This window comes from Gossypium hirsutum, chromosome D12 (assembly GCF_007990345.1).
Source record: "Gossypium hirsutum isolate 1008001.06 chromosome D12, Gossypium_hirsutum_v2.1, whole genome shotgun sequence".
NCBI classification, from domain to species: domain Eukaryota; kingdom Viridiplantae; phylum Streptophyta; class Magnoliopsida; order Malvales; family Malvaceae; genus Gossypium; species Gossypium hirsutum.
This window is the reverse complement of record NC_053448.1, coordinates 60,089,857-60,117,360: the sequence shown is the minus strand read 5'-3', so window position 1 is coordinate 60,117,360 and position 27,504 is coordinate 60,089,857. Positions and strand designations below refer to the sequence as shown.

Sequence of the window (27,504 nt, the reverse complement as noted above, 5' to 3'; positions counted from 1 at the left end):
GTTGCCTGGTTGTTAGATCCAATAATCCAATCGTGGTTTGGCTAAGAAATCTTTACATACACATGTTAAGACTTTGGGGGTGATAGAAAGCATTATAAGAAGTATGTTGAATGATTGAAAGAGGAGGCAAGCTAGTAACCTAACAACCTAGCTTTCAAGAAACGAAATTGTAAAGAGACAATAAAGATAGTTGAATGGTAGAAGAGAAAAGAATGTATGATAATAACAATGTTGAATCGTAGAAGAAGAAAAAAAAATGGAAGAAAATGAGAAGCAAGGAATCTCTAATGGAACTACTGATTGTTAAGAGCAGTTTCTTTGTTATTTTCATCTATAAATGCACCAAATAGACAACGTTTAAGAATAAGCTCAAATAATAATATCAGAAAGACATCCTTTCTTTCATTATTTCTTCAAAAATTCATTATCATGGATGAATTCTCACATGAGGACGCTTTATCTATAAATATCCCCTCTTTCGTCATAAGAGACAATACCTTTTTTTTATGCCAAAAACACTGCTCAACTGTCTGAAATAAGTCTGACTTTCTGCATTATCACTTCTCTTCGCCATGTGATCTGTTGTTCTCTCATTCTTTGCCTCAATAGTAACAAATTTAAAACCATTGCTTTACTAGGATTAAATTAATGAAAAAGAACTAAAAATACTCTTGAATAACAAAATAAGGAAACCCATATGTTAAGAAAGACAGGCCTAAAAAAAAAAAAGTACCTTTGAAGGTCCTTACATGCTTAGCTAAAAATATGGTTAAATGGTTCAAACATAAAATATAATGATAATATACCATAAATGGACCATTTCGAAACATTAACAAGTTCTTAAGAGATTTTTCTCGAAATCAAAGCAAGTAGCGAGAAGTAGAGGAAAGGGGAGAGATGTTGCGGGGAACAATGACGGGAGAGCAAAATTGATAAGAAAAGGAATGATTTTGTTTTTAATTTTTATATTTTTCTTTTACAATCTTCTAATCATTCAAAAAAATGATAAAAATGATATAACGTATAAATGGTGAGTGTTGTTTTTTATAATTAAAATTAGATCGATATAATATGTAAATATTAATGGTTAAATTTACTATTATACTAATTAAAAGCAAGTCATGTTTCAAAATATGGATTGAGTTATAAAAATAGATAAAATTGAGAAGATGAACAAACATTTCATAATTATATAATTTAAAAAATATTAATGATTGAGGGACTATTTATGTAATTTTTTTCGATAAATTAGGCCATTAGATAGTTAGTAATTTACACTTTAGTCACTTAATTTAAAAAAAAATTATAAAATGATTACTGAACTATTAAGATTTTTTATTTAAGTATGAGTATTGTTTATGTTTTTTTTTTTAAAGTTTGATTGGTAAGCTTCAAGTAACGATTTGATGATTAGTACGATAGAATAATATCCACTAACAAATAGATAAATATACCTTAGATTAAAGTCAATATGGCGATCGACATTGAAAATGTGATAAGAAGAAAGTCATTCAAAGTTTGGTTAATAGATTTATGACGTTCAAGATTGTTTCATAAAAAAAAACTAAACCGTAAAAAAGGAGTGAAGTAGAGCTTCCAATGGTGCCAATGATGCAAACAGAGAAAACCATATGATAATAATTTTAACAATCTAATAATTTAAATAAAAATTTTCGAATAACTTAATAATATTTCATATCTTTTTAAAGTTAACCAAAATGTAAATTTATAGTAACATTAAATGTAATTTATTATTTATTATTGAAAAAATCTTTGATAACAAGTAGAATTTAGATGATGACAAATATATTATAAAATATTATAAAATAAATATAAAAAAATTAAAACACATTATAAATTTTTAACTCTTTTCTCGTGTTAGTACCAAATATTAATTTTTTTTTTCTATTATAAATCTTAAAGAAAAGTTTAAGAAAAAAAAAGCTTGTCACAACAACCGAGACCAAACTATGGTATTGGGGGTATATTGTAGACGCGTGTCTTGGCTGCGGTCAGGGGTGGGGCCCATTTCTCGCAGTTATCCCGTTGAAAAATTCGAATTTGCATGGGTGGGAACTGTTTTTCCCAACTAAGAATTCCGGAAAGAAACCAAGTCCCTCGGATATGCTTTGCTAAAGACAAAATGAATCACACAAATTTCTTGTTTACCATTGTGCAAGAATTGGTTCTTTGGTAATTACAAATATTTTTATACATAACAAAGCCAGCTACACCCAGATAAGATCGAGGAAAATAAGCTTGGATTCCAAGAAGAATATTTGGAAAATGATTTCCTATTCCTAAAGAACAACAATGGACAGCCAACCCAACAGAGTGTAAAGCTAAGCAAAGAAGCTTTAACTTCCAGTATAAATTAAAGCTTACAAATACGCAACGGCTCTTTCCTAACTATTTTTTGTTCGACGGTCCATTTCCCTTTGTGCGTTTTTGTTTTTGTTTTCGTTTCAGATTTTCAAATTAGCGTAGAACGGACTCTAATAATTATTTTCAAAAAAAAGAGAGAGAGTAAAGTGCGGAGGAGAGAGAAGAAAACCCTTAATTGGGGATTTGGATTTACCTTTTAGATTCAAGTTCAATTACGCCCCCTTTCAACTGGTCTGCGGCATCTTTTACCAAATCTTAAACCCTTTCAAGTACGTAACACTATTGCTTTCTCCGCTGCCGTTTTACTCTTTTTTGGTCTTGCCGTTTTGGATTAGGCGGTGGCGGAAATGAGCGTTGAAGGTGAGGCAACTCAACTTCGCGATGCTGCCTTGCCATAATAATATCTCAGTAACCAATGAACGATCTACACGTCTCCCTCGAAGTCGATGTCGTCGTTGGCGTCAGAGCCGTGCCGGTATTGCCTTCGTTGCGGTTGCCGCGTTGCTTATCTCTACTGTCGCTTGGCTTTCTCTTGTTTTCTCCGGCACTACCACTCATCGGTGGCGTCGTTTGAAGTACTGGGAAGGGAGTCCACATTCCCTTTCCGGTTCCATACCCTGGTCTTCTTTTCCTGATCGGTTACCGATTCCTCCTCTTCCTCCTTGGTTTGATTCGTCGCAAGACACTCCTCGTAACCGCAGTCTCTCTGAGCGTGGAAACGGAAAACGAGAGATTTCGTTAAACGACATCGTATTCGGTATAGCGGGATCCTCGCATCTATGGAAGCGACGGAGAGAGATAGTTAGGCTTTGGTGGCGACCTTTGGAAATGCGAGGTCACATTTGGTTAGAAGAGCAGGTCCCTACAGAAGAAGCCGACGATTCGCTTCCTCCGGTCATGGTTTCTGAGGACATCTCACGTTTCCGTTATACTAACCCGACGGGCCACCCCTCCGGTCTCCGAATCTCCCGCATTTTAACGGAATCCTTCCGCCTCGGTCTGCCCAATGTCCGGTGGTTTGTTTTGGGAGATGACGACACGGTTTTCAATGTAGACAATTTGGTGGCAGTCTTGAACAAATATGATCATTCGGAGATGATGTACATTGGATCGCCCTCGGAAAGTCACTCCGCTAACGCGTACTTCAGTCACTCCATGGCGTTTGGCGGCGGTGGCATTGCCATCAGTTATCCTCTCGCGGAGGCGCTCTCTAATTTCCACGACGAATGCATTGAGAGGTATCCGAAGCTTTATGGAAGCGATGATCGTCTACACGCCTGCATTACTGAACTCGGTGTTCCTTTAACTAGAGAACATGGTTTTCACCAGGTAATCGGAGGATAAATTTTTAGAAATTCTCCTAATTGATCTACTTAAATATGATAGACTAATTGCTTTACTTGTTTTGATAGTGGGATATTAGAGGAAATGCGCATGGTCTTTTATCTTCTCATCCAATTGCACCATTCATTTCAATTCACCATGTGGAATATGTGGATCCATTTTATCCTGGATTAAGTTCGTTGGACAGTTTAAAGCTTTTTACGAAAGCTATGAAAACTGAACCCAGGAGCTTTCTACAACGATCAATCTGTTACGATCGTGAAAGGCATCTCACCTTTTCGGTTTCTCTTGGTTATGTTGTTCAAGTGTTCCCAAATATCGTGTTACCTCGTGAGCTAGAACGTTCAGAGCATACCTATGTTGCCTGGAATAAATTAGGACATCCCCAAGAATTTGATCACGACACTAGGAAGTCATACAAATCTGTTTGCAAAAAGCCAGTTCTGTTTTTTCTCAAAGATGTAATGAAAGATGGTAATGCTACATTGGGTTCGTATTCCCGGGCCAAAGCCAAAGATGATCTGAAAAGGAAGGTTTTCTGCTTTCCGCATCCGCCTCCATTGCAGTATGTGCAGAACATCCAGGTTTTAGGGTATCCTCTTGGAAAGAATTGGCATCAGGTGTGTTATATTCTCATACATGTTTTCTAAGTTTTCCCCCCGTTAGGTAGCCTTTTCGGTTTCATGATGCTTTGTATGTACTCTGGCAGGTGCCGCGTCGGTTATGTTGCAAGGTAAACAATACTGGTGATGAAGCCTTTCAGTTGACGGTTGGGCAGTGTGAAAAGGGAGCACTCAGTTCTTTTACTGATTCTCTGTGAACGATTGAGTTATGCTGTTGAGTATGTATATTCAGGCTTCAAGATGGGACCTCAAGCTATCTTGTGCATTACGCCTTTTAGCTGCATTGAAGTTTTGGGCTGTGCCTTGAGATCAACATTTGGCTTTTTTCTTATTTCTTACCTCCTATATCAACTATTGGAGTGGTTTGTTGTACACACTACACAGTTGATAGAGTTGAAGATTTAGGTTGCAACTTCAGCTCAGTCATTCAATTCTTGCCTTCATTTTTGTTCAGAAGGTAATTCATCGTATACTGATAGCTAACATTGTGAGCTTGTTGATGCAGTGAAACTGGTAGTTATTTGTGGATAACAAAGATTAAAGTAGTTAATTTTATTTCCAGTGTGCCTCAAGATCCTCGGTGTTGTGTACAACTTCATTAATTTTTATTGTTTTTGGTTGAACTTGCATGAATTGAAAAGAGTTGTTAGTCTGGAATAAACCTAATCGCCCATTGGTCTTGTAAACTAATTATGATGGCAGAATGACTAGCTCTGAAAGTGAGGAATATTCCATTAAAAATGATCAATCTTATACCAAAATAGAATGAACAAAATTTATCAGTAAAATAGTTTTGATTTCCTTGTCTATTTTAAATTGTAGGCTTATGGATCTCGAGCTCGACTTTGCTAAGAGCATTCTCTGTTTGTGGTTAGCTGCACATCTCTGTTAAGTTACTCCTAGTTTACCATTTAAGGCAATTGTATTGAACTAATACTTAGGTATATCCTATGAGCTTTTTGTCTCTCCATCAAGCAATTCCTTTCCTTTCTCTATTTCCATTGTTTATTGTTTTACCATGACCAGATATTTCCATTTTATTTTATATCGCTGTTGCAGTGCTTTTTCAAAAATGAATTCTGCATTGCTAGTATTTGGACTGTGAAATCCTAGATTCTGTTAATTTCTTCGTTATCGTATTACGAAGTTGCATATTGAGAGGAGGTTAAGAAAGGTACAAAAAAGTGTTTTTAAATTAAAATTGGAAATATGTAGCAACTAGGATCAGGGCATTCTATATACTCGTCATTTATCAAGGTGAGCCTTTTAGTTGATCATGATTGATTCTATGTGACTGAACTAATGCCTCGTATACTTGAATTACATATCATATCCATAGTTGCATAATCCTTAGCCCTGTGGTTGCATATTGAGAGGAGGTTAAGAAAGGTACAAAAATATGATTCGTGAACCATCTTAACTTTTTAAGCTGCGCATGTATGATTTCTGTGGATCTATTTGTTTGCCTTTTCTTCTAGTGCTGTCAAGTTCTCTTTTAAAGACATTCCACTTGATCTACTATTTTCTTCTAGTGCTGTGTGATTTTCAAAACTGTAAGAAACATTTTTCCATTTCACTTTTCTATTTTCTCAATCAACGGTTGTTATAAATAGTTGAAATGAGGACCATGGGTGGAAATGAAACTGCAATGTCTATCACTAATATTATGCCATGAAATGTACACCAATGGACAATCAGTTTCTCTGTGCTGAGATCATCTTGCTTGGTACAACACATTCCTTTTTCACTATTTTCTTCTAGTGCTGTGTGATTTTCAAAACTGTAAGAAACATTTTTCCATTTCACTTTTCTATTTTCACTGCAGTTCTATACTTTCCTGTGGTCTGTGATATGCATGATCTGGCATTCTAATGAAAGAAACCTTTTGAAAATGTGGCATTAGTCAAAATATTCTCCTTTTTCCTGTATCTTTTTTTCTTTGTATTATATATCTCGTTGATACACTGTTTGGTTGAAAAACAAGATTAGCATATACAATATATGAAGTAACTGTTTGGTTGAAAAACAAGATTAGCATATACAATATATGAAGGTAATGGAACAAGTATAGCATATTATCGACCTTACTGCATCAACCCCTCTAAACAGTAGGAGTTTATCCTTCTCAGATTAGTAACTCTATCAAAGTTAACTGATGGTGACGACCTGTGTGTGTGAAGATGGGTGAAACTAGGATTTAAGAAGTCAAGCTATCTAATCATTGCAGTCGATCGCACATTTGTGAAACTGTAGGTGTGTAACTTGGTCACTAGCTAGAAACACTAACAACTGCATATTAGATGCACCCTGTTATGTTTGTCTCTTGGATCATAGTTCCTTATGCTTTTGTTATGAACATTTTAGGACATGCTGAGAATTTTGATTGCATCAAAATAGGATTTTTTTATTTATTTCCTTGTTAGAAAGAAATATGCCTGTTTTTGATCTTATGGTGACTAAAAGGAGCGAGTCTTTGATAGCTAGGATTGCATTTCTCACCTTTATTTTAAGGAAAAGATTGAGTTTGACTCACTGTGTATCTGCTACTTCTCTTTGTCAATGCATATAGAAGGCAGAAAATTTTGGAAAAAGATAGAAGTATAGAAATATTAGTTATTGTAAGGAAAGCTCTGATATCCTATGTTGCTTCGACTCTTTTTTTTTTTTTAAATACATTTTTGCACTCATTCCCAACACATGCAGACACATAGGTACAGGAATTTAAACTTGTATTTAAAGCATACTTGCATACGATATTCACACCCGTACTTGACATCTGAAAATTTCTGATCTCAACCAACCCTTGAAAACATTCTTTCAATGACCCCCCCCCCCGCGAAAGAATTGTACCCTCCATTTTACAGAAGTCACAGGGAAGCAGCCATTATAAAGGTGTACTTTTAGCTGATATCATTTCCTTTAAACACTTGTTAGATCCTCTGGAGGAAGTGTTCCAATATTCCTTCCTCTCCACATTCCACCAAGGTATCAAATTTTCTTTGAAACATAACTTGGTTTGACATATGGTCCTACTACTCTGCCTGTAAATGTTGACTTAAAAAGTTGTTGCTTAACGTTGAGGCAATTATTTAAAATTTGGGATTTTTTACCAAAGGAACCGCCCATCTCATTTCTTTCCCGGTTGCCAAATATTACTATGATTGATTTAAATTTTAAGTGTTTTTTCTTCCTTTTGCTTATTATTACTATCACGCGGTTATCTATTGGCCAACCATGTGATTATCATGGAATGAAAATAACCCCCCCCTTGCCCCGCTTTTTTTGAAAAATATGAAAAATAAGATAAATATATATATTTATAGTTGGTACTTGGTATATACACTGACAAGTCAAATATTACTTTTTATTGTATAGCATAAATATATAAAAAAATATTTGGTACATTATCTCGTAAAATCAAAATTCAACAAAATTAATGTTTACTGTTTAAAAATATTATTTATTATTTAATATACTTTTTTAGAAAGCATTTTATGATTTTATAAATGAAATATTTTATTCGGAGTTGAAATATAATTACAAATTTTAAAAAATAATAAATGTTAACTCTATTATAATTTAATTTTATTTGAGTTTTTAATAATTAAAGATTAAATTGATTTTTTTAATAATGGAAGATTTAATTTAATGCGGTGCATATAATTTATTCAAAATTTTATAATTAAGTAATTATTTTATTCAAATAAATAATATGTGACTTATAATAATAGATGTAATTTTAAAAGTGAAATTCATAAATATGTTACTGATTTTTTTCCGTTGTGTGGTTTATAATTGCGTTTGAGACGTTGAAAGCACTCACACTGTTTACAGTTCACGCCACCTTTTGATGTTTAAAGTATTAGTGACATGCGCCTTGGTTTTTATGATATTTATTTTTTTTCCATACCATTTTTTTTAAACTGTTGCTTTCTTTAAACTTGTTTCAATACCTTACAAAATTCCCACTAATGGTTTTATCTTTCTCTTTCAACAAAAAAGAAAAATAAAAAAAGAGGAGGAAATTTTAGTGCAATTATTCTAAATTCCCAACTGACTATTTCAACCCTGCCTTGTATCACAGAGCCTATGGCTAGGGAAAATACCTGTTTTCAAGTGGCGGGCCAAAGTCAAAAGTTTTTTTCAACATTAAGTTATATATTTTTAGGAGAGGTAAAATATAATACTTTTTAATGTATTGATATATATATTTATAGTTTTTAAAAATATGAGATCAAAATTTTATCATTTTAGAGAGGTCAAATTATTATTTTATCATTTATTTACTTAAAATTTTATAAATCTTGTAAAAACACAATTTTTTATTTTAAGGAGGTAAATGACATATAAATCAGATGAGGCAACATAACCATTTAGTTAAAAAAAAGTTTAGATTTAAATTTAGTAAGATATGAATGAGATAAACTTATTTATCAGTTTATATATTAACAAAATATTAGAAACATATTTGATATTAATGATTATATGTTTTTATGATTAAATTTAAATTTAAATTGAGATATTTCTAATTATTTAAATCAAATTCGAGCAACACCTAATTGTTTGAGATGAAATTTTTTTCACCCAAACTTATCTGAATAAATCTAGGGTGTATTTGGAAAATCACCAATTAACTCGATTTGAATGGAATTACTTGTAATTATATGTTTGTGGTATATTCTTTGGCAACCATTGTAATTAGTTGAAAAACTTCAATTACGCTTTCCAATTAATAGCGGTTAGAGTAAGAATTGAAGTAATTATGCAGATAATTACAAATAATAATACTTAAATCCAATTACCCTATATTTTTTCAAACATGACGTACATGATTTAAGTTATAAAACTTATTTTTATACAATAATAGTATTTTAATTTTAAGACATGTTTTTATTTTCAGAATATAATTATTAGTTATTTTACTGATATTATTTAAATAATCTAAAAATTTTAATGACGACAAATAATTTACTATACATTTTGACTTACTAATTAAATAACTAAATTAAATAATATTTATTATTAAATGATACATAGTTTTTAACCCGAAAAATATGAAATGCTCGAATAACTAAATTATATAGAATATTTATTTTTGTTGCTAGTTTATTATAATTGAATACTTTCTTCTACTAATGTATTATGTACGATGATTTAATCGATTTAATTCAATTGTAGAAAAAAATAAAAAAATATATTTTCATTGTTGAAGCACATTAGTAGTTTTATAATTGTATTTAGTTTCTTCAGTGGCTGACAAGAAGTTACTAGAAGAAATCAACAGTCTACATTTGGAACACATTTGATTTCACATTGCTTTCAGGCTATCCCTAATTTAAATAATAAAAATAATAATTAAAAAAAAAAAAAAGGAGACACCATCTGATTCAGATGTACTGGCATCAAGAAAACTTTAAATAAAGTTTAAAAACCTCACCACTTCCCACTTGGAATCTATGATATAATAAACCCCTTGAATAAATTACTTCTATACATGTACATATACATTATTTGCAAACTACTACTACCATTTTTAATTAATATTTAAAGAAAAAAAAGTGGACATATACCATTACCAACAAGCAAAGAATAATTATTGTTATTATCATAAATCAGAAACCCAAAGTGTGTACTTTCTTCATCACCTGTCTTTTCTTTGTTTCAGTGAGAGTGGAAATTGAGCTGCAATTTAACTAATGACAAAGAAAGATCAAATTTCAGGGTTTAAATCCCAATGTTTTTTTTTAATTTAAAATTTTAGTATCTATAATTATTATTTCAATTTATGATTTTTTTTCATAAGAATTATATATATATGAAATGATTGGGTTAGTGTGAGACGCAAGTAACTACATGTGAAAGTGAAGAATGTGTGAAGGGATGAAAATGAAAAAAAGAAAAAAAAAGAGAGGCGAGGGGCATGTGCGACTGTTTGGGCATAATATAACGGGGGTGGATCAAAGGAGTAATTGCAGCCGACTTTCCTCCTAATTTTTTATTTGGTTTTTAAATTTTGAAATAGTTTAATTCAATTTCTAAAATTATCGTTTTTTCATTCTCTTAATTCAGTCTTCAACTTTAACCTTAATTATATAATTATTGATTTGTATGATAATAATTCGTAAATTTTTTTTTATAAAAAAAATTAACATTAAATCTAGAAGTGCTCATGAGTCAAGGTAAGAATGACAATGGGTAAAATGGGATAATTTTATGCTTACCCGACTCTGATCCGTGCTCCGAACTTTATATACTATTTTCATCTCTGATTAAGAAAAATGATTTGCCCGAACTCATCTTGAAATTCTAAATATTGTTTTGTGATATACTAATCTTTAAAACTTTAAATCAAATATATATTATAAAAGTGGACAATATAACAAAATATATAAATATTTTTATAAAATTAAAATATATTATAGATTATTATAAAATAAAAGAACTAATTTAAATGTATAAAAATAGTTATGAAATTATTATAAAAGTATTTTTGTAAATATATCAGGTAGGTGGGTTAATATCACCTAAATTCGACCTCAAAAATCTTAGTAGAAAAACCATATTGCATTATTTCAGAACTCGATTTCTAGAAGAAAAAAGAAAGCTGCCTCTAACAAGTTGGGGTAGATTAGAATTCATTGGGTTCGGTCTTTCTTTTACCATCCCTAAGTCAGAGGCTGGGTCATACATGGTATCAGTACCATATACAGTTGCCCAAGCACTCAACCCAACTTGAAATATGGATTTTAAATTTTGCCTTAGCTTGACAATATATTTTAAATGACTAACTTAAGCTTATTTTGGTTTGCCGATACTATAATTTTTATTTAATATTTTTAATTATATATTTTACTATCATTATATATGTTTTTATTAAATTTCTAAACATGAACATCTTAACCTACTTTTAATATTTACATTATAATGTAACATAATTAATTTTCATATGATATAAATTATATATAAAATAAAGAAACAACTCATTATAAAATTAAAAACGAGTTGGGCTGGATTGTGCTTGGGTTTGAATTTTACTTACTACTCAAGTTTGCTTATACAATGAAAAAATGTTTTTTTGCCCGAACCCCTCTTTCGAGTCTAATATTATTCTCTAAACCTTCCCATATTTCTCTAATCCTTGAACCAGTCTAATCATATCCAAGCTAGCATTTAACGATAAACCCGATTAGACTGATAGTTTAGCTTAAGGATTTAATTGGACCGTTTTGAAATTTAAGGATGAATTAAAGATCAAAGTCATTGTTTGGGGAGGTATAGTGGAATTATGCCGAAAAACGAAAGATGGATGGGTGGTGGGCTAATGGGATTGGCTGGCAGATGGGGGAAAAACGCCACGCACGTTCTTACCTTAGCACCTCATATGTATTGGGGCCTTTGACAGCTGTGTCAATGTGATCCTGTCCTGTACCTTATTATCCTCACTTGTAACTTCATATCAATATATTCAAATTATTACATTATACTCTTCGCTTACTATTTTTATGTAATAAAAAATCTAATTAATTAATTTAAAGAAAAGATAGGTAGCTTAAAGATGGAGATTAGTATCTTACCAGCAAATATTACACAGATATTTGAGGTTCATGTATTTAAAAAAATCAAACGAAACAGAGTGGGAGGCGATCCTTCAGGGTGATTCTTAATATTTTAATTAATAATAAAACCAATGGCCCCAATCACATGCAACTTACTAACACCGGACCCACGCCTTTGTTTAACTAAAGTAAATATTGTCTTTTTACTACCATTTGCCCACAAGGTAGATCTATTGCTTTCCTTCCATTTTTCTTTTTAATTAATTAATTTTTTTAATCAAAATTAAAGTAGCAATTAACCCAAATTTAAAAGCGCAGCACTAACAGAACCCAAATGAACGTAGAAAGCATGCAGACTCTGCTTTAACAACTTCAAAAACCCTAATTTTTCTGTTTTCTTTTTAAAAAAATATTAATTATAAATTCAAATAAGGAATACTTCGGAGTGTATTATTATTTTAAAATAATACATGAATTAATGAAAAAAAACCTAGAGTAATAATTTTTTTTAATTTAATAAAAGACATATTGGGGAGGGCGGGGGGGCAAAAAGTGGTTTTTAACAATTATTAGCTGTTACTCAAAAAAAAAACAATTATTAGCTGCAAAGTGAAAGCGGCTGACAACACAGCTCTCGCCTTTGTTTTATCATTTCATATTTTTTCATTTCACCATCTTTCTTTTCTTTCTTCTTCTTCTTCTTCTTCTTCATATCTTATTCTCCCTCTCTCTTAATCATCATCATAATCCTCAAATCTCCATCCATTTTTTATCTATAATTCTCTCTCTCTTTCCTTCAATCCCTTTGCTTTATTCTGTGTAAAATTTATGCAGAGGGGTTCTGCAGCTGTTTTTGTTGATAATGATTATGCCCTTCTGTTATTTGTTTAATTTTCTCAGAGGAAAAGAAAAAAGCTTTTACTTTATAAAGAAATGGAGAAAACAATAAAAATCTAAGCACTAACTCGTAGGAATTCTCTTTCTGGCTTTCAGTCTTTCCAGTTGTCCTTCTCTTTCTCCCCCTCTCTCTTTCAGTTCCTTCTTTCTTTTTCTTTTGATTTATTTTTCAAAAGAACAAAGAATTCTTCAATCGTATTTAACATCAACCCATATTTCACCAAACTTTCTCGAACTTACTGTTTTTGTTTAATTTCTCAATTATTAGTCTCCATTTTCTTTGGTTTTTTTTTCAACATACCCATCACCCCCAAAAAGAACACCACCGATCCCTCCCTCTCGGTGTGCGGGAAGGACGAAATACAATTCAGCTGAATTGTGTACTAACCATTGATGAGGAGGAGGAGGAGAAGATCTTGATACACCATTGATCAAAGAAAATTAAATCGAAAGATCATTGTTCTTCAGCTTTATCGACATCACAATTAAATTATTGAAGGGGAGATGCAGCAGGAAGGTGGTGGTGGAGGAGGAGGAGGAGGGCAGCAATCTCAATACGGTGAGATGACGACTGGTCCTCCAACGACTGGTGCAGTAAGCGAGGCGTCGGAGCAGTTAGTGGAAGCGGCGTCGCCTATAAGCAGTAGACCACCAGCTGGGAATTTAGATGAGTTCATGAGGTTAGCAAGTGTTGGCGGTGGAGACGAATTAGGATTAGGGGACCGACATGGTAGTGGCGGCGGCGGAGGAGCCGGTGTAGCAAGTGGCAATCGGTGGCCACGTCAAGAGACTCTTGCTCTCCTCAAGATTAGATCAGATATGGATGCTACTTTCCGTGATGCCACCGTCAAGGGCCCCCTTTGGGAAGATGTTTCCAGGTAAATTGAATTAACTAAAACCCATAGATCATTTCTTCTTCTTCTTCTCCAATTCAACAACAAATAAAAATCATATAATCATTATCACAGATTCATAACAAGCATTGCTTGCTGCTCCCACTGAAATATTAATGGGAATAGTTATTTTTTTCTCTCTCAATCTGAAATCTGAACTCCAAACAAACAAACAAACGCACGCACATGGTTTCTATCTGTTTCCATCACGAATCACGAGTTGGGGGCATCTTCTTTCTTACAATTAAGAAATGGCCCAGATCCACTGCAACTAGTCTCTAGCCAATCCTATCTTTTCATTTTTCCCCCTTTTTTTAGACATCTTATTCTCCTTTATTTATTATTTACTACTACTTTACCCATCTAAGTGATTTAAATGCCTATCTTATTTTATCACTTTGAAAATCCCGAGAGGAATTCTTTTTTTTCCCCTCTACTTATTAAACTTATCAGTCGCCATGGAAGAAAGGGCCTCCCACGCTCTCCCGTTTCACCCCATCAACCATTTTTAATTTTATTCCTTCTTTTCTTTTTTGGGTTTTTTTTTCAATCAATAATAAAGGTTATCATTGATTATTACTATGGAAAGTATAGATGAGGTCAGTTGGTAACTGTGTGAGAGCATTTTCATATTATATACATAACTTGTTCCATTGAGAGTAACCTGGGAAACAATACCATAGATGAATTATATGAAAAAATAAATAACGACGGGCCTGGTTTTGCAGGAAGCTGGCGGAGCTGGGTTACAAAAGGAGTGCTAAAAAGTGTAGGGAAAAATTCGAGAACGTCCACAAATACTACAAGCGAACGAAAGAAACTCGTGCTGGGCGTCAAGATGGTAAGAGTTATAAGTTTTTCAGCCAGCTAGAGGCGCTTCAAACAACTTCCGGTGCCGCTCCTGGCAACGTGTCAATACCGGTGATTCCTGCTACTGTCGCCGTTACCGCCGCCAGCTTGGACGTGGCTCCTGTTTCGGTTGGGATCCCAATGCCTATTTCTTCTGCTGCCAGAATTGTTCCACCTACAACAGCTGTACCAATGTCTTCTTCCTCTTTCTTAGCCATGCCTGGATCTGCTCTTGCTCCAGTACCTGTAGCAGTGCCAGAGCCAGCGACGGCGCCAGCGCCAGCGCCTCCTGCTGCCACCACGGCGGCTCCATTTGGAATTAGCTTCTCTTCTAATAGCTCTACCTTCTCTCAAGGCTTTGACGATGATGAGGAAGACGAAGATGAAGTTGGAGTTGGAGGAGAACCGTCAAGCATGGCTGGCACTAGCCGTAAACGTAAAAGGTCGTCGTCAAGAGGAGGGGGTGGTAGTTCGACGAGGAGGATGATGGAGTTCTTTGAGGGTTTAATGAAACAAGTCATGCAGAAACAAGAAGCCATGCAACAAAGGTTTTTAGAAGCCATGGAGAAGAGGGAGCAAGATAGGACGATAAGAGAAGAAGCTTGGAAAAGACAAGAGATGGCAAGGTTAACTCGTGAACATGAACTCATGGCTCAAGAACGAGCCATTGCTGCTTCAAGGGATGCTGCTATTGTTTCCTTTTTGCAAAAGATTACTGGCCAGACCATACAATTACCCACCACCGCAACTGTTATTGTACCCGCAGCACCACCACCACCTCCACCGACACAACCGACCGTCTCCGTTGTTCCACCGGAGGTCCCTATTGCTCCACCATCGCATCAAACACCGACATTACCACAACAAAAGCAACAAGAACAACAACAGACGCATATATCTCACCATCAACCACCACCACCACAACAGCAGCCACAGGTTGTTCAACAGCAGCAGCAGCTTCAACATATGGAACTTGTGAGGCATCAACAACAGCCCATTACTACAGAAATAGTAATGGCAATTCCGGAACAACAGGTCCCACCACAAGAGACTGGTGGGAGTGGGAGCTTGGCGGAGCCAGCCTCGTCTAGATGGCCTAAAACTGAAGTTCTTGCACTTATAAACCTGAGGAGTGGGCTTGAATCCAGGTACCAAGAAGCTGGGCCTAAAGGTCCTCTTTGGGAAGAAATCTCTGCTGGTATGTCCAGGTTGGGTTACAAGCGAAGCGCCAAACGATGTAAGGAAAAGTGGGAGAACATCAACAAGTACTTCAAAAAGGTCAAAGAAAGCAACAAAAAACGTCCCGAAGATGCCAAAACTTGTCCCTATTTTCACCAGCTCGATGCCCTTTACCGTAAGAAAATACTTGGTGGTGGGACTAGCAGTGGCAGCTTTAGTGACCATAATAGACCCGATGAAGAAACGTCACGGCAGCATCATGACCCCACACTAAGCACGGCAGCACCGCAACCATCCCAAAACGAAAGCGGAGCTACTGCTGATGTGGTGACAAGCAAAGAAGGCTTATCTAGTCATCCCTTTGGAGAAGGATACGGTGGAGCTGCAAAGAAGGTAAATTCATATTCACATAGTTCATTAATTAATAATTATCATTGCATTTTGATTAGCAATCATTGTCTGATGCGTATTGATTAATTGTTGGGTTGGTATTGAAGCCAGGAAGTACCGTGAGGGAGCTGATGGAGGAGCAGAGGGAAGGGTTACACCACCAACAACATCACCATCGAGGACAATCCTTGTTGGTAGATGGGTATGGTAGGATCGATGAACCTGATAGCGATATTATGGATCAGGAGGTTGATGAAGATGACGATGAGGAAGACAACGATGACGATGATGATGAAGAATTGGAAGAAGAACGAAAGATGGGTTATAAGATAGAATTCCAGAGACAGAATTCAAACACTCCCAATGGAGGAGGGAATGGGGCACCCTCCTTTTTCACCATGGTTCAATAACAATGGCAAGCAGTGATCAGTGTTCACCCCATCACAACAAAAAAGAAAAAATGTACCATATGTACCCCCGCGCGTGCAGAAGCTCAACCAAAATACCCTAACAAATGTGTCCTTTTTCCCCATTTCTCAGTCATTTACCTCGTATACCCTTTCTTTTCAAACCATTTCATTTCAATAATTCAGTATCACCTTCTTCATGAATCTCCTCATTGTTTTCAAATTAGCTCCAGTCCCATTAGCTGACATTGGCAGAGACGCAGTTCCGCTTTTGCATTTATTGATTTGTTGGTGAATAAGGAAAATCCCGTTTTCAAAGGAAAAAAACGGGATCAGAGATTGAATTGAGCAGCGAGAACAAAAAAAAAATAAGCTTGGGTAAATTACCAGCAACACCACCAAAAAGAAAAAGGCACAAACAAAGCATAGAGAGAAAGAAAAGAGATTAAAAAAAAGAAGAAGAAGATATTTTTATACATTTCTCTCTTACTTTGTTTAGTTCAATTTAAGAGTTTCATGTAAGAATATGAGTTTGTTTCCTTCAAAAGTTTCCTAGAAAATTCTTTCTTTTTCCATCAACTCTGTACTGACTTGTTTCTCCTTTGTTATCAAATTCTTGATTTATAATTTTATATTCAGGTGGTAAGGTTTTAGCAGTTTCAGATTTTCTCTTTCTTTTTTGGTTTCTCAAAAGAGAATCTCACAGAACAAGTACCGATGGAATCAGTTAAATAGTTACTACTTATAGGAGAAAGGGTTGTAGTTTTCATCCATCGTCATCAATCCCTTTTTTTCTCCCACTTTTTTCATCCATAATTTATACATAAAAGTCTTTGCTGTGTCAAGGTATTAAGTGTTCGTCTTCGTGACCATGGAATTCAGTGACTGGTCGCCCCTCGCCACCTTGTCATTTCGCTACTGTGACTGTCAATTAATATTATGCTCGCGTTTTATTAATTTTTTTATTTTTTAATCGAAAAATCCCTAAATCAAATCCGATATTAGTGTTATAGTAACAACTTTAAAATTTATGATAAATATTTATTTTTTTAATAAATTTATAAAATACGAAAAATTAATTATTATACTCGAAATGATAAACTCTTCGAGAAATAAAAAAAAAAATTAAAAAGACAAACGTAACAAACTGAAAGAAACATGACTAACTGTATTGGTATTTGGTAATCATAAATAATTCTTTCCAAAAGAAAATCATAAATTATTTGGGAAATGGGACCACTCGCCACTGCTCTGTGCTCACGACTCACCAGTCGTTTGAAGAGAAATTACAAATAATAACAGAAAAAGATGGCATTTTTTTGGTCATTTATAGCCGTTAGATATACATTTCAATCGTATCTATAATATTTGATTGTCAATGAATAATATCATTAAATTAACATAATTAAACATTAAATATATCTATTATAAATAAGTATTAAATAATTTTCATATTCAATATCTTTGAATCAGGGTCTAAAGCCTTAACATTTTTTTATAATTAATTACTATTTAATTATGTTCAAATAAAGTTATTAGTATTTATTTATAAATTTTTTATTATTTTTTTATTTTATTTAATGATGAGGTGTGATGTTATTATTCATCGATAGTGTATGGAACTTCTGCATCGACAACGCATCAAATATTCTCGCATATATTAAATTCCTTATTGAATTATTGTTACAAGCTAATCTAATACCAACTTGATTAAATAAATTTATTTTTATATATTTATATTTATATAAAAAAATAAAAAAAATATGGAATTTGAACATAAAATATTATATTTTTTCAAGTTTTTAACTTTGCCATTTTAAACTGAATTCTATTTTGTTTATGTAATTTCTTTTTTCAACCATAAGTCGATGTCACACTCAAAGTTTTGGGAATGTTATTTTGTAATTAAAATATGTAATATTTTTAAGGATATTATAGTATTTTCACTTTTAAAAAAATTAATAAAAATATTCATAAGGTACAATTTAAACCTACGCCAATTACATTAATAAAACCTTAAATTTACCATTTAAGTAAAACTATTTTTATATATTTTTATACATTTTAATTTTATTATCCACACTTTATTACCTACATAAGTTGTATATATTATATTAATAATGTATCTGATTGAGTTGGCGTCACAAGTTAACTTGGCACCGCCTCAAGATTGATGACAATACAATAATAAACAATTTAATATAATATTTTTCATTTTAACAATGTACATATTCTAGATGTTATTACTAAATAGTTTCAAACCATACGTTTTATTATTTATTATATGTAATTTTAAAATAAAATATATTTATATCCAATCTGTAATTTTCACACTCATATATATATACATCTCAAAAAGGAACAGGAAATTTCTTTATTATTGGTATTAGTTGCCATTTATTTTATTCTATTTTTTCGTGCAAAAGCCGTGAAAGTAATTAGATTTTTCGTCTAATAAAAAACAAGTTTCATTATAATTTAAAAAAAAAACTTAGGGTAAATTAACAATATTATTTAATTGGTATCAAACTCAATAAACTAAAGTTTTAAATAATTTAAAAAAATTCTAATTTTTTAAGTTTAGATCAACTAGCATTTACCAAAATTAAATTTAAACCTAATTCCTTTTCCAACTAAAACCCCATTTGAAACCCTAATCTACCCCCCAAAAACCTCAACATATGCCCCCCCTAACCATGTGCATGCAATTTTACTACCACCACGAACTCCCCCCTCCCACTTGTTTTCATTTATTTATTTGCTTTTTTTTTTAATTTCCATCTTTATTTATCAACTTACTAGTAATCCTTCTTCATGTGCCTCTGTTTCTATAAAGGAAAGTATTATTATATATAAATAATATTAACATGTAAGTATATGTATGTGTATAGTATTAATGGAAATGCGTGGCCCAGCAGTGCTAAGTGAGTGACCAATAAGAATACATATATCATGAATTAATAATAATAATCATATGATTATTGGAAACTACAGCGTAACAGTAGTTCCATGTGGGTGTGGGTGCCTTTTTGGTTGGTGATGGTAAAAAGAGAAGGGGAATACACATTGGGCTGACGCCAATGCCAGCAAATACACTCTTTAGTCCAACCCGAATTATATAATGAATACGAATAAAAATCGAGAAAATTGGACATAAATATTTATATAGAAATTTTTTTCCGGAAAAGATAAAAAATCACGGGTAAGGATAACTTCATTAAACCGGCAAAAATCGGAAATGAGAGTACAAGATGGAGAAAGAAATAAACCCTAAACTCCGAAATATAAAATTTTTTCGAGATTCTCACAAACCCTCCTAATTCTGTTGTTATTATTCTAAACTATCTAGGGTTGCTAAGAGCCCTATTTATAGGTTGAATCTCTTGTACAAATATGACTAAAACATCACTCGAATCATTATAGTTAGACTAGAAAAAGGTAACAGAGTTTAACTAGGAGAAGAACCCCGGTTGGTAAGGAACACGTCGCCACGTCGCTATCGACTCATTAGGACATTGTGGTCGCATCATCGGAATAACGACTCTTCCTCGGTATGACATCAACTCTGTTTCGACCAAAATGTGAGACACACTCCATATATACTATAATTTACGCTCTTAAATTCATATTTTACAGTTATATATCGAGAATTTACATGTATAAATATCCAAACGATGCACAAAAAGACAAATAAAAAAATATGAAATTTTCTTTTCACGATAATTATGTATAATCAGACTAAAATTATACATACGTCGATTTTATATGGTATTACTCAAATTTAAATACTTACAAAATTTAAGATTTCAACAATTATAGAATGTGGTTAGGAGGGGACATAAATTGATGCAGCCATCAAATCTCCCACTAAATAATTATATCTTATTCTCTTTTTATTTTATCCTTCTTTCACTTAGCTTTTGAATTTGGGATTGGGAAATGAGAATCAAAAGCAAATATAACACTGAGCACATGGGGAACGGACAATGGGAGGACATGACGCATGTGCAATGCGCTACTGCCCTTATAATGCGATTGTGAATGAATGAAAGACACACACCCTTCAATTATACCTATCCATCCTTCTTCCTTTTTTCCCTATAATTAATATTATAAGTAAAACCTCTATTTTACATTCTAACTCGCTAAAATTTAATTCACTCAAATCTAAAATAATATAATCTTAAAACAAATCGAAATAATCCAATTTCAAATTAACAATTGAAACTCTACCGACTTGATTCAAATTAACTTAACCTTAAACTGATTCGATCTTTGTCACGAGTTAATTGAAACAAATATAACTCTATAAGTCTACACAATAATATTTAATCTTTCAATTGAGTTGATGTTATGGGTTAATTAAAAATTAATTTAATTAGAAAATATAAAAAGATCTATTTTTTAGATAAAATAATAAATTTTTTTTTGGATTTTTATATTTTATATATTTAAAAAAATCAATTTATAATTAATTTAGAAATATAAGTACATATGTGAATATGAAAAACCATAAATTTTAAAGTTCAATTGTAACTATATTTAAATTTTATATAATTAATTAATATAAACTAATCAAACCAAATTAGAAAATCTTAATCTCAATTAACCCAATCAAAAAAAAACATTCACAGATTTTATTCCCCTATAATAATTTTCATCCACCACCACTTCCCTTTCGATTTTAATACCAGTTTTATATCGATGTTTATGATCTCCACTCATGTATTTTTCTTTTATCTCCCTCCAAATATTATGTTTCATAATGTGTAATTATTTAAATGATTTTCTCTTATTTTATACATTATAAAAGCTGCATTTGCATATCAACTAAAACCCAACTCCACAATAATATTGATTTAACCTCCAACCAACAAAAACCTTCAAATTTCTAAACTTATTCTTTAATTTAATCAACCAATAAAGACTATCTCAAAAATAACTTACATCAAGGTAATTTGATCTTAAATATCATATACAGTAAAAGAAAAAGTAGACCTAAAATTTAAATGCACCTAATTATAATCGAAAACACATCTGTCAATTCATCACATTCATAACAACTATGGACCAAAAAAATATATAGAAAAGAAAAATGTAGAAGACAACTCAAATGGGGTTGATTAAGTTGCCCCACCTCTAAACAGTTGTGTATTAATTAATGTATGATGTCCATATACTATTGCAATAATAATAATTCATCTCCATATGATGAATCTGGGGATCCAACATTTAATAATGGAACAGTTACATGTGAGTTAATGATTAACACCACCCTTTTAAGGTACCCAGTAATTGCTACAATTACCCAATTTTACAGATCGGATTAAATTAAACTTCACGCTTCTCTCTTTCGAGTAATTATACTTATTTCCAATTAATTTAACACGATTTAAATTATGCATTAATATATATTTAATCCACTTTTTTTTTTACTCCAAACATGTGACATAACAATTAGAATTGTTGAAAATCAGGCCGAGCGCGAAATTGTTGAAAATCTGTGAGTCATCTCTGTTCATTCCATAGAATAGGATTGTTTAGTTAACAATTTATTAAATATATAATTTTGATAATTAAATAGAGTACTTAGTTAATAAAAAGTATGGATTTGACTTAATGGTATTATTTTTAGCATATAGATAATTAAGGATAAAATATTAAAATTTCAAATTTCATCATTAATTTTTTAATAACAATAAAAAACAATACAAAGCAATGTTTTTGTTTCATGGTTTGATAAATTGTAATAACGATATGACATTATTTTATACATTGGACACATTTTTTTATCTATCTTTTTATTGATTGGACAACTTTTCAACCAATTTTATGTATGCATTAGCCTAAACTCTGAACCAGTCCTAAAACATAATCAATGTTTTATTTTATGCCCTTAAAATCCTCATTAACATAACTCATGAAAATTAGTTGCATAACAAGCCAATTATTTGTGCCCAAAACAGAAGCCAATCCTTGGGCTTGGCAATATCTTATAGAGTTACAAAATGGTGAAGAACTTCAAGCCCAATAAGGGAAAAAAAGAGAGGAAATGCCAACAAATATGGACTGACCTTCACCATTTTTGGGTCCAGGAAGCTCCCAGATTTGAGATTCCCTTCCAGCCTTTTCGCAAATTTAAGTGAGAGTTCTAGGCATTGCCCGTTTCCATTTACACAGGTGAACTGGCCATTACCTCATTTAAACAAACATGTTCAAGACACCGTAGAACATTAGAAACAAAATGAGATCATAAACGCTATGTTAGGATTGAGCTAACAATTACAAACACCCCCTCTACAACTCTTGCTTGCCCTTTGTTTTTTCCATCTTTGCCTTAAACCTTGACTTGGCCATGAGTTCTGTACCGTGTTTATAAAGTTCCCAACAGCCATAACAACCAAAAGTAAGCCACAAAAATTTATCTACCAAAACCCACATTTTTCTATCACTGATTACATTATTTTCTAGCATATATACAGCAGTAATACTTGTTTTCTGATTTTGATATGTGTTTTTTAACAGCATAAATGAATGAAGAGAGAAGCTTTGAGAAGTGAACCTACCTGCCATTCAGGAACAACCCAAAAAAATGCTGTCTTGAGCAATAGTACTCCAACATATGCCTCGAAACCCTAAATTATGTTCACAAGCACACAAGAATATGATAAGGTTTGATTGATCCAAAACTCATCAATTTATGAAACGCATAGAAGGCAAGAACGTACTCCACCTCAAAGTTGTATGGCCACTTCAAAAAAGTTAAACAGATTACTTATTAGTCTAAAAGTGGTATGCAACTCAAAATACCGACTTATTTGTTGACTTGAACCATATTAATCTATGGAAATCATAAGGACAGTTCCAGAAGGTTTTAGACCCTTTTAGTAGAACTACATAAAATGGAAAATTTCCCATCTAGACATTCTTACCAATTAGTCAAAAGTTTGCTTGTATTACCTGCATAAGGAAAAGTATTGGACATAAAACCCACAATTGACTATCTAGACCAGCCGTTTCTCCCCAGACAACATCCATTCTCTTAGCCTGAAATCAACAATGTTAAAGATTAGAACCCAGAATCGGTTCTCCATATTGCAAGGATCTGATGGAGGCATAATAGCCACTACTCATGGCCAAGATTTTGTAACATGTAAAAACAAAAGGGGATTCAGACCAAGGTTAACTAGTATGCAAAAACAATTAATGTTGATGAAAGGGAAAAAGATGTTCTTGATGCAGAAAGAGCAATAGCACCTTTCCTAGGGCAATACGAGTATAAAGTCTTCGGCGCTGATATCTATTTTGAAGAAGCATGGCAACCCCTAGCATCATAGCCCATTGAAGGAAAAGTTTTACACCCCTCAGCACAGGATTGAACAGTTCGTTAATCGATGACACAAAATATAATTCCTGAAAAATAGTACAAGAAGGACCTGCTTCTGAGTACAATTAGGCTGTCCTTTAACCTCCCAAGTGATACTAACTAGGCCATAGCCATGGCACAATAGTGATGGTATATCCACCTGGGAACGTGTCACAGTCAACAATTCAATTGCAAGACTAACCAGGAAAATATGATTCACAAACACAAATTACAGATAATAACTGAAAATGAACTTTAGAAGTTTTAGAATAGATAACTAACACATGGGAACTTCATAATGTAGGTAATAAATTTAACTGCAAGCTGCATAAGCCACAATCCAAGAAACATGTATCCGCACAAAACTGAGAACATATTAAATCTAGACTATATAAGTAATTTCCACAAAATCATAAAATCATACTGATAAAGAAGATTCCACAAGGTACTGGAGGCTCCATGGCTAGACCCAGTTACTGAGTGGATTCAAACAACTTCAAATAACCCAGATAAAACCATCATGGATAAAACCTCTTTCCCACTGATTTTGACATGTTGAAGTTGTAATTAATGCAATTCAACCCAAGCTAGAAGGGCTTATATAGCCAAGCAAAATGCACGTACACAATCACAAGCAAGTCTACACACTCTCACAAACAGATCATGCAATGTAGCCAAGACAATAAATCAAGAGGTTTACAGAAAGAGCAATAAGAGACTGTTCCAAGCACTAACAGCAATCGATCTAAAACCAATTACCTACTTGAAGGTCTAAATATTTGATTCCAACCAGGCAAGGAGTAAGATATAGATAAACCATCTACAGCACGAGAAATGGTTACAAGTTACAGCCAGTACATAACATCAGTTCTGATGAAGTAAACAAAGGAGAAATTTAACATTGAAATAGGCACCATCCATCTATGTCCTAACACAAACAAATAAGAATATCCCACCCCATACTGGTGACCTCTCACCTTCAAACTCTCCTGTGACGATCTTATGACATCTTATTCTCCCTGATGCATTTTACTCACTAATTTCTACTTCTCCATTCACCCAGGTACTCACACACAAGCAGGAACTCTGTAGAAAGCAAATATCTCATCCAAGTGGTCCTATACAATAGCACAAGTTCACCAACCTAAGCATGGGAGAGAATTACAACATGAACTTGATTACTCCAGAATGAAAATGTGATATGGCAGGATGATTGGTGTTAGTGCATAAACATCAACCAGAACAATGACACCAATTGCTTAAATCTTTCAAGCATCGTACCTTAGCTAGCATTACATCAAAACTACTAAGATATACTTAAAAGCTTGTTAGTCACCCTTAAATGAGAAACAGGAAAAAGAGAACCATCTGATAGCTAGGAAATGAGCTTATCTTCAAATATAATCTTGGCCACAAGTCGCCATTTGCCTGAACTTAAACTCACCTCCCAGGTTATTTTAATCTCAAAAGTACTGCATATCACAATCACATTTTTCATGACAAAGTCCCATTTTGACAAACAAAATCAACACTAGAGAGCAAACAAACTTTGCTTTGAGGAAACTCTAGATAGAAGATGACATGCAATTACCATGGACGAATATCACTTCCATTTGACCGCAATATGTTCTCTCGTAAAGCCAAACCAGTGTAAAGGAACAACAACCACGCCTGACAAAGCATACACTTGGCATTAAATCACAGAAAATAAAAAGGAACTTGGATTAGATGCAAGAAATGAACTAAATCCCTGAGAACAAATCAACAACCTAAGGAAAAACATGTATAATACCTGGTACAGCTGAACTGGAAATGCAGGTAAGCATCCTTCCCAGATCCAAGATCTTAAAATAAGCAAAGTTAGTGGGAAGAGAAGAAACAGAAAGGCAGTCCTGTCCTGTTGAAGGAAATAGTACTTAGTAAGTAGAAATACTTAAATCTCAAATATCACCACGTTTTTTCCCTTCAAAAAGCAATAAAGAAACCATGAATCCAGGAAATGCTACTACTAAAATTTGAAGTGTAAACATAAAGTGGTAAGCGGTGACTGAAATGTAAAATCCACATGCATGTGCATATCGGGGTAATGACATGCGATTGTGAAATTGAAGAACATATCGAATGCCAAGCAAAACACAATCAAATAAAAGAACTTCTTTAAAAAAGAAAAAGAAAAAAAAGAGTTCAAGAGCATGCTGCTTACCCTGTAGCTGTTATATTCCTCTTTAACTTTCGAGATGCACGCACATTTATTGGTCCCAGAAACGTCTTCAAAAAATTTTCTGTCATCCCCAATTACAAATTCATAACATCAGGAACTTCAAATTACTTCATTCAAAGTACAAAAAAAGAAAAAGAAATTACAATACCCTGATATTTGGCAGGAAGAAAAGCAGCGGCCTCTCCATCGGTTACAAAGCATCTGGCTCTCTCTAAATCCTCTTCGAGCTGTTTCAAATCCAAAATTTAATTAATTTTATTAAAAGATGAAACAATAAAAAGGAAGGTGCAAGCAATGTAGGGAGTTTCTTTTAACCTTGTCGGCGAGCTTGGGATCCAAAAGCTTTTGAGAGAGTAGGGAAGTGATAAAGGAACGGAGGCGGCGAATAGATGATTCGAGGGAATTAGCTCTTTGGCGAAGGGATTGCTCCTCATTGGGTAGCTTCCATAAAAGCGAAGCGCCTGATTCTTGCAACTCCCTCGCTTGCTCCAGCACTTCTCCTACTTCTTCCTCCACGTTACTCGCCGATTCCTCCACCTTCTCCATTTTTTAAAAACTTGTTTTCTGCTCAGGTTTTCAATGTAAAAGAACAAATACATATATATATAGTTGGATGCTTTGCTCACTACTATACTATGATAGCACTCCCCACTTCTCTGTTTTTTTTCCTTTAAACTTTTATTGCGGAAGACGAAAGGAAAAAAAAAAAGATACATTATGATTAGAGGTGATCATGGCCGGGCTGGGTCGGGTTTGGGCCGGGGCGAAATATGGGCCTGAGATTTTGCCCGAGCCCGGCCCGTGGAAAAAATATGAAGCCCGGGCCTGGCCCGTTTATTTTTTATTTTTTTATTTTTAAATTTAAAATTAATTGTTATTAAAATTAATTATTATTAAAATTATATAAAATATCAAATTATATTTTTTTTTTGTATATAATGAACAAAAAATAAAATAAGATTACTTATTTGAATAACAAAGTGCATAGCTTTCATGTTTTCTATAAAATAAAATAAGAATTGGTGTTTGCAAACAAATATACCTGTTCCATCAAGAGAAAAAGAAACTTTTATTGGTCGAAGACACTTCTTTACTAACAATGCAGTGCCTGCATATTTTGTATCAGCCAGAGACCACCAAACATGATAATTTCCAAATGGTGGACTAGAAAGAGCACGCATCAATATCTGCATGGTTTAGAAAATTATAAGTAGATCACAAATAAACCACATGCATTACACTGATGTGAAACTGTTCTGTAACAGGCTATTTAGGCCCTTCACTTTTAAGGAAAAAACACTGCCTTTTTTGGAGCCTACCTGAAAATGATATAACATGTAATAATAAATTTTTAAAATAAAAAATATATATTAATTATTTCTGGGCCCGGGCCG

The 27,504-nt window shown here is 33.2% G+C and overlaps 2 protein-coding genes and 1 pseudogene across 4 annotated transcripts; 2 read left to right on the top strand and 1 right to left on the bottom strand.

Annotated features, from left to right (window-relative positions):
- The first annotated feature begins 2,125 nt into the window (after positions 1–2,125).
- Positions 2,126–5,347, top strand: LOC107937286 (uncharacterized). 2 transcript variants are annotated; one of them, XR_001694636.2, is made up of 4 exons: positions 2,248–3,714; positions 3,798–4,349; positions 4,439–4,809; positions 5,175–5,347. XR_001694636.2 is itself a non-coding variant. In XM_016870150.2 (3 exons), the coding sequence occupies exons 1-3, from the start codon at positions 2,767–2,769 to the stop codon at positions 4,547–4,549; spliced, it is 1,611 nt and encodes a 536-aa protein (XP_016725639.1). In that variant the 5' UTR covers positions 2,126–2,766; the 3' UTR covers positions 4,550–4,907. The 2 variants fall into 2 exon arrangements, 1 of the variants encoding a protein (XP_016725639.1); XM_016870150.2 differs by lacking the exon at positions 5,175–5,347 and having other exon boundaries at positions 2,126–3,714; positions 4,439–4,907.
- Positions 5,348–12,501: 7,154 nt separating this feature from the next.
- Positions 12,502–17,155, top strand: LOC107937278 (trihelix transcription factor GTL1). 2 transcript variants are annotated; one of them, XM_016870130.2, is made up of 3 exons: positions 12,502–13,683; positions 14,427–16,119; positions 16,228–17,155. In XM_016870130.2, exons 1-3 carry the CDS (start codon positions 13,310–13,312, stop codon positions 16,237–16,239), a joined length of 2,079 nt encoding a protein of 692 aa, XP_016725619.2. In that variant the 5' UTR covers positions 12,502–13,309; the 3' UTR covers positions 16,240–17,155. The 2 variants fall into 2 exon arrangements, with proteins under 2 accessions (XP_016725619.2, XP_016725618.2); XM_016870129.2 differs by having other exon boundaries at positions 12,503–13,683; positions 16,224–17,155.
- Positions 17,156–22,431: 5,276 nt separating this feature from the next.
- Positions 22,432–26,800, bottom strand: LOC121203347 (transmembrane protein 120 homolog; annotated as a pseudogene).
- Between the last annotated feature and the right edge of the window lie 704 nt (positions 26,801–27,504).